Consider the following 12,367-nt stretch of genomic DNA (forward strand, 5'->3'; position numbering starts at 1 on the left):
TTGGCAGCTACTCCTTTCACCTTGCTTCTGCTCATAGGGTTTCGGGGTCTCGCTCTTCCAAGTGGCCTGCTGAATTGGGCTGAGGGGAGAGACCTGTTACTGGCCGGGAAACAATTTTGGGCTGCGTCAGAGGCAAGGAGGACAGATTTAAAGTCAGCATCAGAGCTGGCCCGAGGCACAGCAGCTAAGCACTGCATAGAAAGCTGGATCCCACGTGACCTACTGGGGTTCGGATCCTGACCCTGAGTGTGTGTGCCCAGGATCCTGGTGGGATGGAAAATTGGAGGAAAAAGGACTGTGGTGTGACTAGACCTCACGGGAGAGGTGCTTTCTCTTTCTCTCTTGTACATCCGTGTGCCCTATGGTATTAGACATTTTTCTAAAAATAAAGTCAGCATCCAGGTGGGGCTGGCCTGAGTCACAGCAGGCTGTTGCAGGGGACACCTCTGAGGGCACCCCTCCCTCTACCCAGGATCCTGTGGGCTGAGAGGAGCCAGGTCAGGTGGACAGACCTAAGCTCTGTGGGCCCAAGCTAGGGCAGGAGGCCAGGTGGTGTTCAGTTCACTGAGCCTGGGCCTGGGCTGGCCTGTCTCAGGGCCATCAGCCCCTCCTCTGCTTTTAACCCTGGAGCTCTGGTCTATACTCCTTCTTCAGCTGGGGTGAGTGGGGGAGGGGGCTCTCAGGATACAAGGAGGGTGTGAGAAGCTGTTCCAGGAAAGCTCACCCTTTCATTTTGCCCTGCTTTCAAGCCCGACCCTCAGAGCACTGGTTCTGAGACTCTTCCCCTTTAATTAAGCTCTCTAGGCCACAGGAGGCTGGAAGCTCACGTTCTCTCCCCTAGGCTGTAGGTGGGATTATTGTTTTCACAGGGTTTCTTGGCTCACAGGCTCAGTGTTCTGGGTAGGGAGTAAAGACTGAACCTACTTGGCTGGGAACCCTGCGGCTGGGCAGGGCAGGGGCAGAGTGACCCTGCCTCTGGTGGGGGGTCACACTCAAAGCAGAGGGGCTGTCCAGAGCCTGGCTCTGTGCCAGCAATGACGGCTACCCTTTCTGAGCAGTTGCTGGATTCTAAGTCATGTCCATCTAATAGTTTAACCTCGTGAAAACCCTGTGTGGTCGATGCTTTTTTAAAAAATGTTTTCTTTATTTTTTTTCCCATGAGAGTGAGACAGAGAGACAGGTACCCCCGACAGGCTACTCTGTGATCTACCCCGGTCTAACCAGCCTGGCTCATGCGTGGGCACATGCATGTCCCACATATTCAGGGACTGAACACAGGAAGCCCAGGAGGTCCCTAGGCTGCAAACCCCAGACCTTTCCCATATGGGTCCCGTTCCATCATGGACTCTTATCCTCACTTTGCCTATAAGGAAACTGAGGCAATGAGCAGATGGATAATGTGCCCTAGATCCCACAGGTGAAGAGTATCAGCCAGGACTCCAGCCCAGGCCGCCAGGATCAGACCCCCCAGAGCTTCCCACCCCCCCCAGAATGATCTATTTAATTAATTAATTAATTAAAATTTGACCAGAGAGGGACAGAGAGAGCATGAAAGCAAGAGAGAGAGACAGAGAGAGAAAGTGAGAAAGCAAACTGTCCAAGACTTGAACTACTCTCACTTGGCCATGTGAGAGTCCAGTGCCCTTAACCACCATGCCACCTGCCAGTCCCCAGACCCTCCCAGACTTAATCATTACACCATGTTTAAACCTGTGAGTTGTTGGGGAGCCCTTGCATTCATTTCACATGACTTCGGTTTTCCTTAGGTTCATTTGTTTGGCAAATATATCAAGCATCTTCTGTATATAGGGTACAAAGAGGATTAATACATATCATTCAACAAATGTTTCTAAGATAAAGTTTTATTTTTATAGTAGGAGGGAAGGGCATGCTGGGTAGCAGTAACAGTGAGGTAGAGACTCGGGATAGGCTCTGAGGCAGAGATGGGTTGCATGGGTTTTGTCAGGCATCCATAGGAGTTTGCACTTTACAGGGTGAAGTGCAGGAGATCCATTCATGGGTTTTCAGTGGGGAGAAACAGTAGGTTTGCATTGAAAGGTTGCTCTTTTAACCTACTTTTTCCACCTGCGTTTGGAGTTGAATGAGAGCAAGGCAAGGTTGAGAGGCTTTGGGGGTCATATCCAGGTGAAGTGCGATGAGGGCTTGAACCAGAGCAGAAGCAACAGGAGAGGAAAAAAGAGGAGATGAATTCTAAGGCTATTGAGAAAGGGTGGGAGTTCGTGGCCAACTTGGTGGAGTTGCCATGTGACTTGCCTTGGCTGGTGGGATGTTAGTGGACATGCATTAATCAGAGTCTTGAAAAACGTTTGTGAGGTTGGACTTTTGTGTCTCACCCCTTGCCCTGAGAGGAATACACCTGGGTCAAGGTGTATGAAGAATGACAGTTGGGGACCAGCAGTTGGCATAATGGCTATGTCGCTGGACTCCCATGTAGTGAACCGTGGTTCAAGTCTCAGACCCAGTAGCTTAAACTCACGCCAGGTGCGGGCGTGTGCGTGCCCAACATCCTGAGAGGAGAATGGAAGAGACGGGATTGTGGTGGTGGGGGGGTGATTTCTTGCTTTCTGTCTCTGTCTCCGGAGGTCTTTCTGGCAGAGTGTGCGTGCCCTGTGGCAAACACCTCTAATGAGAAAGCAAACAAAAACAAAAACAAAAGACAGGTGAATCAAAGCCACAGAGTTCATAGATGACTTGCAGGGTCACAACCAAGGCCAGCCCAAATCTGCCATTCCAAAGACACATGAGTAGTAATAGTAAGTGATAGCTGAGTTTGGGGATGATTTGTTATGTGGCATTTGCTTATTGGTTAAGAAACATCCCCCTTCTTGTATTGAGTGTTTGTTGTATGCCGGGCACTATGCCAGGCCCGGTGGTATGCTGCTGAGCCAGATAGGCAGAGGTCTTACTCTGAGAGGTGGCAGAGGAAGCCAGAGCGACTCCAGGACCTCTGGCTTCTAACTGGTACAGGGTGGTACTATTATCAGGATGGCGTTATAGGAGGGAAGAAAGTTTCGGAGATGAGAGAACAGGTTCTGTTTAGGAAAGAGGTTAGAGATGCCTGTGGAAGATTTAGGTGGAGGTGTCCAGGAAGGAGCAGAATATATAGGTGCAGAACACAGAGAAGAAGTCTGGCTAGGAACTGAAAACTAGCAACATAACACAACAGAAAATAATCTGTACCAGAAGGAGAGAGAAAGAAGGAGAGTAAGTGCTGTGGAAATTTGGAATAGGTAGAAAAGACTTGTAGCTGGGGAGGTGAAAGAGATTTCTTTCTGTAGGTCACCTGTAACTTGGGCTTGTACTTGTGGCAGTAAGAGGAGACAGGCACATTACACAGAATGAAGAGGATCGACAAAGTACAGGTTAGGCACAGAGGGCTGGGTTGTGAAAATAGGCTAAAGGAGTAGATTGGAGCGATATGAAGAGTCTTGAATGCCAGGCCAGGGATGCCATAGAGTTTCATTGGGAAATAGGGAACCATTGAATATCTGAGTGGGGGAGTGGCATTAAGGCACGAAATTACCCCCCAGGGGGGATGGCCACACCGCAATCCCTTCTCCATTCTCCTCTTGGGATCTTGGGCATGCACGCACACGCGCCCAGTGTGAGTTTAAGCCACTGGGCCTGGGACTCGAACCGCATTCGACCACGTGGGAATCCAGTGACATAGCCATTACGCTAACTGCTGGTCCCAAGCAGTGGGATGAGTTTTGAAGTAGAAATCTGGTGATATTGGTTCTAGACTCAGTGCTTTCATTTATTGGCTCTGGGATAAATGATATTCCTTCTCTGAGCCCCAACTGTCTCACCTTAAAAAATGGGAGTAAAATGACCTATTTTTCAGATGAACCTTAATTATGTAATATCCAATGAAAAAAAATGTGAATGAAAATCCTGGGAAGGCTGCAGAGCAAAGCACAAAGGTGGGTGGGTATTACTGTTTCTAGGCCTGCTTTAGCTGAGAGATGAGTGTGGGAGTCCCAGACAGGAGGTGAACTGCAGATGCCAGCTCATTGACCTCTCCCTCTCCCACCCTGGCGAGGAGATTGACAGAGATGGCAAGCCAGGTACCCGCTGGCAGAGCTGAGACTCGTGTCTTCAAGCCCTGTTTTTTGTTTTGTTTTTGCTATAGGGTACATGCACTCACCAGAGAGAGACAGGGAGAAAGAGAAAGAGAGAGGGAAAGTGAGAAATCGCCTTCCAGGTGGTTGGCCACACCACAATCTCTTTTCCAGTCTCCTCTTGGAATTGGCATGCACACACAGGTGCCCAGCATGATTTTCAGGCTGCCAGCTCCAGGACTGAACCATGCAGCTGGCCATGGGGGATTCAGTGCCTTAACCTCCATGCTACCTGCTGGCCATTGCGTTTCCATTTTTGATGAAACCCTGTGCTCTCCCTCACTAGTGTCCCCATAAACTGTGGGAGAGCCCTATGCCATGGTTGCTACACAGGGGGCTGTGCAAGTTACTGCCCTCAAGGAGTGTACAGGCTAGTTGGGTCATCCAGACTGTACATCAGGAAGTCATTTGACAACGGGCCAAATGTGTGGTCCAGACACTCACTGTAGAGGGCAAGGAGAAAGTGCAGAGGCCTGTGGCTAGGCCAGTCTTCAGGGAAGCAGGCTGAGAGCCAGGCCTGGACCAGTGGAGGAGGGGAAGGGAATAAAAAGGCAAGACTCTCTCCTCTGTCAGTCCGATTTCCCCTCAATATTGAAACTAAACACCAAAACCCCACTTAATGTAGCAGTTAAAGACAAATGTGACCACAATGAGATACTACTCCTGCATTAGAATGGCCATTATAAATGAAAAAACAAAAACAAATAACAGATGTTGGTGAGGATGTGGGGAAACTGGAACACTTGAGCTTTGCTGGTAGGAATATATGTTGTCATCACTATGGAAAACAGTATGGCGTTTCCAAAGGTTAACCATAGAATTACCATATAATCTAGCAATCCTGCTTCTGAGTATATCACAAGAACCGAAAGCAGCGTCTTGAAGAGAGATTTTGTACCTAATGTTCACAGCAAGAGCAGTCACACTAGCCAAAAGGTGGAAGCCACCCAGGTGTCTATCAGCAGATGAATGGACAAACCAAATGTAGTCTGAAGACCATATTATTCAGCCTTCATAAGGAAGGATATTCTGACACACGCAACATGGATGAACCTCGAGGACATTATACTAACTGAAATAAGCCCGCCAGAAAAGGACAAATACTGTATGATTCCACATATGTGGTGAAATTCAGAGACAAAGTAAAATGGTGCTCTCCAGGAGCTGGGGGAGGGTGGGGGGGAAGGAACTGGGAGTTAGCATTTAATGGGTACAGAATTTCAGTTTGGGATGATGAAAAGGTTCTGGAGATGGAAGGTGGTGATGGTTGCACAACAATGGGAAATGTACTTAAAACCGCTCAACTGCATACTTAAAAATGGTTAGGTAGGGGCCGGCAGGTGGCATGGTAGCTAAGGGCACTGGACTCTCACATGGCCGACTGCGGTTCAAGTTCTGCACCTGGTGGCTTGCTTTCCCACTTTCTCTCTCTCTCTCTGTGTGTGTGTGTGTGTCTCTGTCCCTCTCTGGTCAAATTAAAATAAATGAAGTTAAGTGCAATAATTATTTAAAAAATGGTTAGGTAAATTTTATGTATATGTTAACACAGACACAAAGTCGACTGTGATGGGCTACTTATAAAGATCTCAGAGACACAAGGTGGAATAGTTTGCAGAGAAGTGAGGGGAGAGATGGGGTCCCCAGCGGATGGGCCTAGTGAGAAACCAGCTGGTAGCCCAGAGGTGGGGGGGGGAGATTAGTGGGCCAGAATGGCTAGCTCTTCAGCTGAACACACACAATCTGAAAGGAATCCTTGTAGAGTGTCGCAAATGCCTTGTCCAAGTGGCATTGCAGCAGAGTTGCAGGGAAGGAGTGTGGGCTGTTTTCTTCCTTTCAATTCTCCAGCCCAGCTGGCCAAGGTGAGGACTATGGAATGAATGAACAGGGAATAAGGTCAAGGAGATGGCTGGTAACCAAAGAGGTAGGAGCAGGTGTGAAATCCTCTCCAGCCTGGGCGCACCTGAGCGGGGCTGGGCGGTGGGCAGGCCCGGCGGGAGCTCCCCCTTCATCTGTCTCCCCTGTTCCCCAGCAGCCAGCCGCAGTCTGCGCCATGGCCTCCGCCGAGCCGCTGACGGCGCTGTCGCGCTGGTACCTGTATGCCATCCACGGCTACTTCTGCGAGGTGATGTTCACGGCGGCCTGGGAGTTCGTGCTGAACTTTAACTGGAAGTTCCCGGGGGTCACGAGCGTGTGGGCGCTCTTCATCTACGGCACCTCCATCCTCATCGTGGAGCGCATGTACCTGCGGCTGCGCGGCCGCTGCCCGCTGCTCGTGCGCTGCCTCATCTACACGCTCTGGACCTACCTGTGGGAGTTCACCACCGGCTTCATCCTGCGCCAGTTCAACGCCTGCCCCTGGGACTACTCCCAGTTCGACTTTGACTTCATGGGCCTCATCACCCTGGAGTACGCAGTGCCCTGGTTCTGCGGGGCGCTCATCATGGAGCAGTTCATCATCCGCAACACCCTCCGCCTGCGCTTCGACAAGGACGCCGAGCCCGGGGAGCCTGGAGGGGCCCTGGCCCTGGCCAATGGCCACGTGAAGACTGACTGAGCTGGGGTATGGGAGGGGGTGCGGGGGTCTCTCGTGGAACCCGTGGACAAAGAGACCAAGCTGGTGGGGTTGCCCCTTCCGCACAGCACAAGCCCTGCCCCGCTGGGCCTCAGCCCAGGAGAGCACACACAGCCTGGTACCCCGCAGTTGGGGCCGGTGCTGGGAGGCGAGTGTGGAGGCAGCCAGGGGACATTGGGAAGGGCCCCTGGTTCTTGGCCTAGTTAAGAGGCCGGCCGTGGCTGAGCAGCGAGTGACTACATGGATGACCTTGGAAGCAGCAGTCTCTGTCCCAGCCAAGGGCCACCGAGAATGCGCAGCAGGTGGGAGGCAGGGCCTGAGGGGGTCTGGGGCCGCTGCTGCCGCCACCTCCCCCTCTCACCTGGATTTAGTCGGGCTTCGCTGGTTCCATTAGGCAATATTCAGGTGCTTGCTTGCAACCAATACCTCCCCGGGGCCGGCTGAGCTGCAGCCCAAGAAACTGGGCAGCCAGGAGGCTGCTTGGTAGCAGTGTTGGTCTGCAGGGCTGGGAAACCTTCCCTTGGCTCCTCTCCCCTCCCCCAGGGCCCCACGCTGCTCCCTTGGCCTTCTGGGGGGCCCCCAGTGGTGCTGGATTCCCACCAACCTTGGGCTTTTGGAGGTTTCAATCCCCGTGTGTTGGTTGGCGTTTCCCCCTTTCTCTCTTATTTTCAATGCCTTTACCACTAGCCCCCCTTTTATCCATGTCAAGTCACCCCACCTCCCCCATCCCTATCCCCAACTCCCTAGCCAAAACAGCAGCTGCCAGAAATAGAAGCCTAAGTCAGGCACCAGGCCGTCCTCAGCCTTCCCTCCCTCCCACACTGTTCCTACTGGCCTGACCACTGGGGAGGCCCTGAGGTCTGGTGGACCTGGTGGTGCCTCTGTGCAGGGGCCCATCTGGAGATGAATTTAACTTCCCAGTGCAGTCAGATGAAGATGGGTCCCTGCAGATCCACAGTGGGGACCTAGAGGCAAGTTAGTTCAGCCAGGGAAAGGGACAGTTCTAGGTCTTCTATGCCCTAGCTAGTGCATTTTCTTCTGTGGGGTGGAAGAGAAGGTGTCCCACAGAAGCTGAGCAAGGAGGACCTTTCAGACTTGGAAGGCTCTTTGGAGCATCCAGGAGGGGAGCATTTCTGGTTCTGCCATAGCCTCAGCCCTGTAGCAAACCTTCGCAGGGCTGCCCCTCTCTCCCACCCCTCCCAGCGTGGCTGATCCTTTGAGCTTACTCCTTAAACAGTATTAACCCTGCCATCTTCATGGGTATTGTCATCTTGGTGGCCCCTCCCTATGACAGGTCCATTGCTGGCAGTGGACAGATGAAATACTCAGTCCAGCCCACTTCTGGCTCTGCCTCTGCCTCACCCCTCAGGTGAGGGGACCATCAGAAAGTGACCCATTGTGGTACATGGTCTCTTCTGGACCACATTAGGACTCTTAGGAAATTAGCCTTGCCCTCTACGAATCATTAAAACGTGACAATACCACCTGCAGAGAGAATCTCTTCCCTTGCTTACTGCCTCACCTAGCTGTGCAGGCAGGACCAGCCAGGGTGCAGGCCCGAATGGGCAGGGGTGGGTGGCCAACAGTGATGTCCTGGTCAGGAGAAAGATTTGGAGGTTCTGCCTTTGGCAGGATTTTTGTGCAATTGGCCCTGTCCAGAGCAGGGTGCAGGGCATTTCCTGGGCAGGCTCTTCAGATCCAGGGATGAACTACATTCTGTGGGGGCCAACCCTACCACTGATTTTATTGTGGCCTCAATTCCAGGGCTTTGGGCATTACAGAAGCCAGGCTCCCAGCGGGGATAGATTGCCTTCCATCTGCAGGTGGAGAGGGTTCCAGGTGGAGAATTGTCTGGCTTTCCTGTTCCCTTTAGGCAATCATTTCCTTGGTCCCTTACCCCAGCACCATGTCATTTCAGTCTGTCCCCAGCAGCTCTCCAGGCCCTCCCACAGGCCTAGACCACACCACCCACCTTCACACTCCCTTTCCACAGCTGAGTCCAGCGGCCAGCCTGCTGATGTCTCCCAGCAGAAGGCCTCCGTAATTGTAAGCCTGAGCCAGGTCTCGCCACTCCAGTTGCCTTGTGGGCATTCCCTGGCACCATTTCCTCCCCGGGCCCTGTGAACTCCCAAGGGCAGGAGGCTCTGGAGCAAACGTGTGTGCCTGGCAATGTGTGGTATTCTGGTTCTGCTTCCTCTAGGTGCCCTGCTACTCCTGTTACTTCAGAGGGCACAGAGGCCCCGATGGAGGTGACCACCCGTGGCCTGACCACGGGATCTGCAGGTTCAGATCTCACCAGGGGTAGCCCAGATATCAACTCATTTTGGGGGGATTTATTTAGGGCCTCCATTTCATAGTGACCAGGGACCCAAGCTTTGGAGTTATCGCAGCCCTATGTGCAGAGGGCTGGTAGGGAGGGTCTGTTGGCTGTTTATAAATGTCTCGTGCCCTGGGCCTCTCTCCACCGGACATGGCAGCCATCTCTGAGTTACAGATCTTAATGTGCTGCCCTGCATGGTTGAGCCGCTTCTGAAGTCTGCTTGGTATCCAGTCCCTCTCCGATGCCAGTGAGTCAAAATGGCCTATGCTTATTCATAGCAATAATACCTAGGGAATGCCCGTGAAGCCCTTCTGTCCTGGTCCCTTGCTCTGCATGGGCCTCCTGGTGAGGCAGCCGCTGAGTGGGCGAGTTCATGAGAACCTGCATTTACGAACCCCTGGGCTGTGCAGACACTGTCATCAGAGGATGCAGAGAGGTGAGAGGACCAGCCCTCACCCCAAGGAGCTGTGGCTAAGGCAGGAGAGTGCCTTCCACCCTGAGGCCACCCCAGACCTGGAGGAGCTGCAGCCCCCAGCTCTGTGAATGGGCCTTTGAAGTGGGTGGGACCGTCTCCCAGCTGGGTGGCTCCTGAGAAAGACATACGTCTGGCTTGTGCTCCCATTGCCTGCTCCGTGTCTCCATGGGTCTCTGTCTCTTCCTTCTCATCTTTGTGCACATATAAAATATACTGGTGTTTGTGTTCCAGGACTGACTCTGACCCATGTCTGTTTCTTCTGTTTTGGAGAATAGAAGTGACTGCTGGAGGCTGGGACTTCACACTCTGGCATCATGTCGTCCTGCTGGGTGGGCCACCCTGGGGGAGAGCAGGTGCATCCTTGCCAATCCTTCTCACTGTCTCTGCTCTGACCCTCTCTGGTAACCTGAGTCACCTCCTAGCCCCCAACCTTCAGGTAGTATAATCTGATCCAGCCCTTACTTTGACCCCAGGCCATAAGGCAGTCGGGGGCCCTGGGCCGTATATAGGTCATCTCCAAGTTTGCTGCACCTGGCCATGAGACAAGCCCCTCCCAAACATACCAGCCATGTATGATGTCTCATAGGGCAGGAGGGCCTAAAAGAGGAGGCTGAGAGTACTCCAAAGGGTTAGATGGCCAGAGCTCCTTACTCCCTATTTCATTGAAAGTCAGGCCTTGGAGAAACAGAGAGGGGTTAGGTAGGAGTCATCCCTCCCTACCTTAGGTCCCTCTGTTCCACCTAGCTCCCCATCCTTTCCTCCCCCATCATGCCCTTGCCCACTTTCCTACTTCTGGGAAGAAGATGGAGGGCTCAGAAATTGCTTAGTCGATGACCAAATGACCTGGACCCCCTGCCAAGACCAGGCTGTAGAACACTCATTGCTTTTCTGGAAGGAGTAGACTTTCCAAATCATTAGGAAAACCCTCTGTCTCCCCTACACACTTGACAGTGTTCATGTCATTGAAAACTCCACCCCCATTTTTAAAAGAATTATTTAACTTTATTTTATTTTAATTTGACCAGAGAGGGACAGAGCAAGAGAAGAAAAGTAAGAAAGCAAGATGCCAGGTCCAGGACTTGAACCATGGTCGGCCATGTGGAAATCCAGCACTCTTAACCACCATGCTGTTCTTAAGATCTCCTTTGCCCATGTTTAGTTATCTTTTCTCTGTGAGGCACAGAGTTGCCCAGTGCCCATCTGGCTTTCACTTGCCCTGGCGCTGTCTCTTAAAAACTTTCCCCTTCTAGGGAACCAGCAGTTAGCGTAATGGCTATGTCGCTGGACTCCCACGTAGTCGACCACGGTTTGCGTCCCGGACCCGGTGGCTTAAAACTCACGCCGGGCGCGTGTGTGTGTGTGCCCAAGATCCCGAGAGGAGAATGGAGGAGAAAGGATTGTGGCGTGACCATCCCCCCTGGGGGGTGATTTCTCGCTTTCTGTCTCTATGTCTCTCTCTGTCTGGCTGGCGAGTGCACGCTCCCTATAACGAAAACCTCTCCAAAAAAATAAACAAAAACAAAAACTCTTCCCTTCTAAACATGAGATAGCATAGCAGTCATTTACATGTTAGTGCAAACAGATTTTTTTTTTTTTTTTTGGAGAGGGTTTTGCTATAGGGCACGTGCGCTCACCAGACAGACAGAAAGCAAGAAATCACCCCCCCGGGGGGGATGGCCACACCGCAACCCCTTCTCCTCTCGAGATCTTGGGCACACATGCACACACGCCCGGTGTGAGTTTTAAGCCATTGGGTCTGGGACTCAAACTGTGGTCTACTACATGGGAGTCCAGGGACATAGCCATTACGCTAACTGCTGGTCCCAGTGCAAACAGATTTTTAAGACAGTTCTCTTAGAACAACATTTTACAGAAAGAGGCACAGGTAATATAACAAGGTTATAAGGAGTTTCAGAAAAAAAAAAAAAAAAAAAGGCAAAAGAAAGGGCCCAGAGTGAAAAAGACTTAGGGAACTCAAGAGCCTTCTTAGCTCCTGTACTTGGTGAGTGCCTTCCTTTCTTGATGCTTACTTTCCTCGCCTCCTCTATCCATCTTTCCAATCCAAAGGGATCTTCTAAGGACACTGCATTGAGAGAAATGTCCAGGAGAGCTAATGGCAAGGACCTTGGCTGTGTCACTTGAAATATGCTCATCTTTGCAAAAGCTCAGTGCTTCATTAAAAACAGTAAAATAAATGACCATAACCTTGCCTTGTCTTCCTGGGGATCTATCTCATAGGGTGCTTTGTCAACACACAGCCTCCTGGAGCAACCAAGGGAGAGGTGGACTGCCTGTTTTCAGTGAGCAGGGAAATAGGTATAGGGAAAAGGACCTACTGACTCATTGTACTGCAGGTTAGAGGAGCCAGGTCTTAGCCAACAGTGTCTGGTTCCTTCTGTTGCTAGCGCCTTGACGGCTAGTACTATGACTGTAGTCAGACACTGAGCTGGGTGCCCTGCGTGCACTCTTATTTTCTCTCATTTGAGGTGGGCACCATTATTTCTGTCTTACAGAGGGTGTCTGTTGGCAAAGCCAAGATTTACATTATTCTGTGTATCATTCTTTTATTTCAATATATCAGAGACCCTGGGGATGGGATATGAATCAGGTGCTTCTCTTTGCTTGATGAGATTCTGGATTCCTACAGAGTCCAATCCACATGAGTCCATGCCATTTGCAAAGTTGAATAACAATGTTTGGGAGTTGGGGGCCAGCAGCTGTAGTGGTGGTTAAGGCACTAAATCCCACATAGCTGGCTCCATGAGTTGAGTCCTAGACCACTGGCTTGACAAACACTCTGGGTACAAGTATATCCATACCCAAAATCCTGAGAGGAGAATAGAGGAGAAGGGATTATG

At 51.5% G+C, this 12,367-nt stretch overlaps 1 protein-coding gene across 9 annotated transcripts in view; it reads left to right on the forward strand.

Moving 5' to 3' along the window:
• The window catches only part of TMEM229B (transmembrane protein 229B), a 53,290-nt gene extending 43,544 nt beyond the window's left edge, over positions 1-9,746 (forward strand). For 6 of the 9 annotated variants that reach the window (XM_014591704.2, XM_027775862.1, XM_027775865.1 and 3 more), the window contains one exon: positions 6,175-9,746. In XM_014591704.2, coding sequence (XP_014447190.1) covers positions 6,193-6,696 — 504 coding nt within the window. In that variant the 5' untranslated portion in view covers positions 6,175-6,192 and the 3' untranslated portion in view covers positions 6,697-9,746. Of the gene's footprint in view, positions 1-6,171 lie in introns of all 9 variants that reach the window. The other 3 variants (XM_006158782.3, XM_027775863.1, XM_006158781.3) reach the window with 1 other exon arrangement.
• The last annotated feature ends 2,621 nt before the right edge of the window (positions 9,747-12,367 follow it).

The sequence above is a fragment of the Tupaia chinensis genome, unplaced genomic scaffold (assembly GCF_000334495.1).
Source record: "Tupaia chinensis unplaced genomic scaffold, TupChi_1.0 Scaffold000609_1, whole genome shotgun sequence".
Taxonomy (NCBI): domain Eukaryota; kingdom Metazoa; phylum Chordata; class Mammalia; order Scandentia; family Tupaiidae; genus Tupaia; species Tupaia belangeri.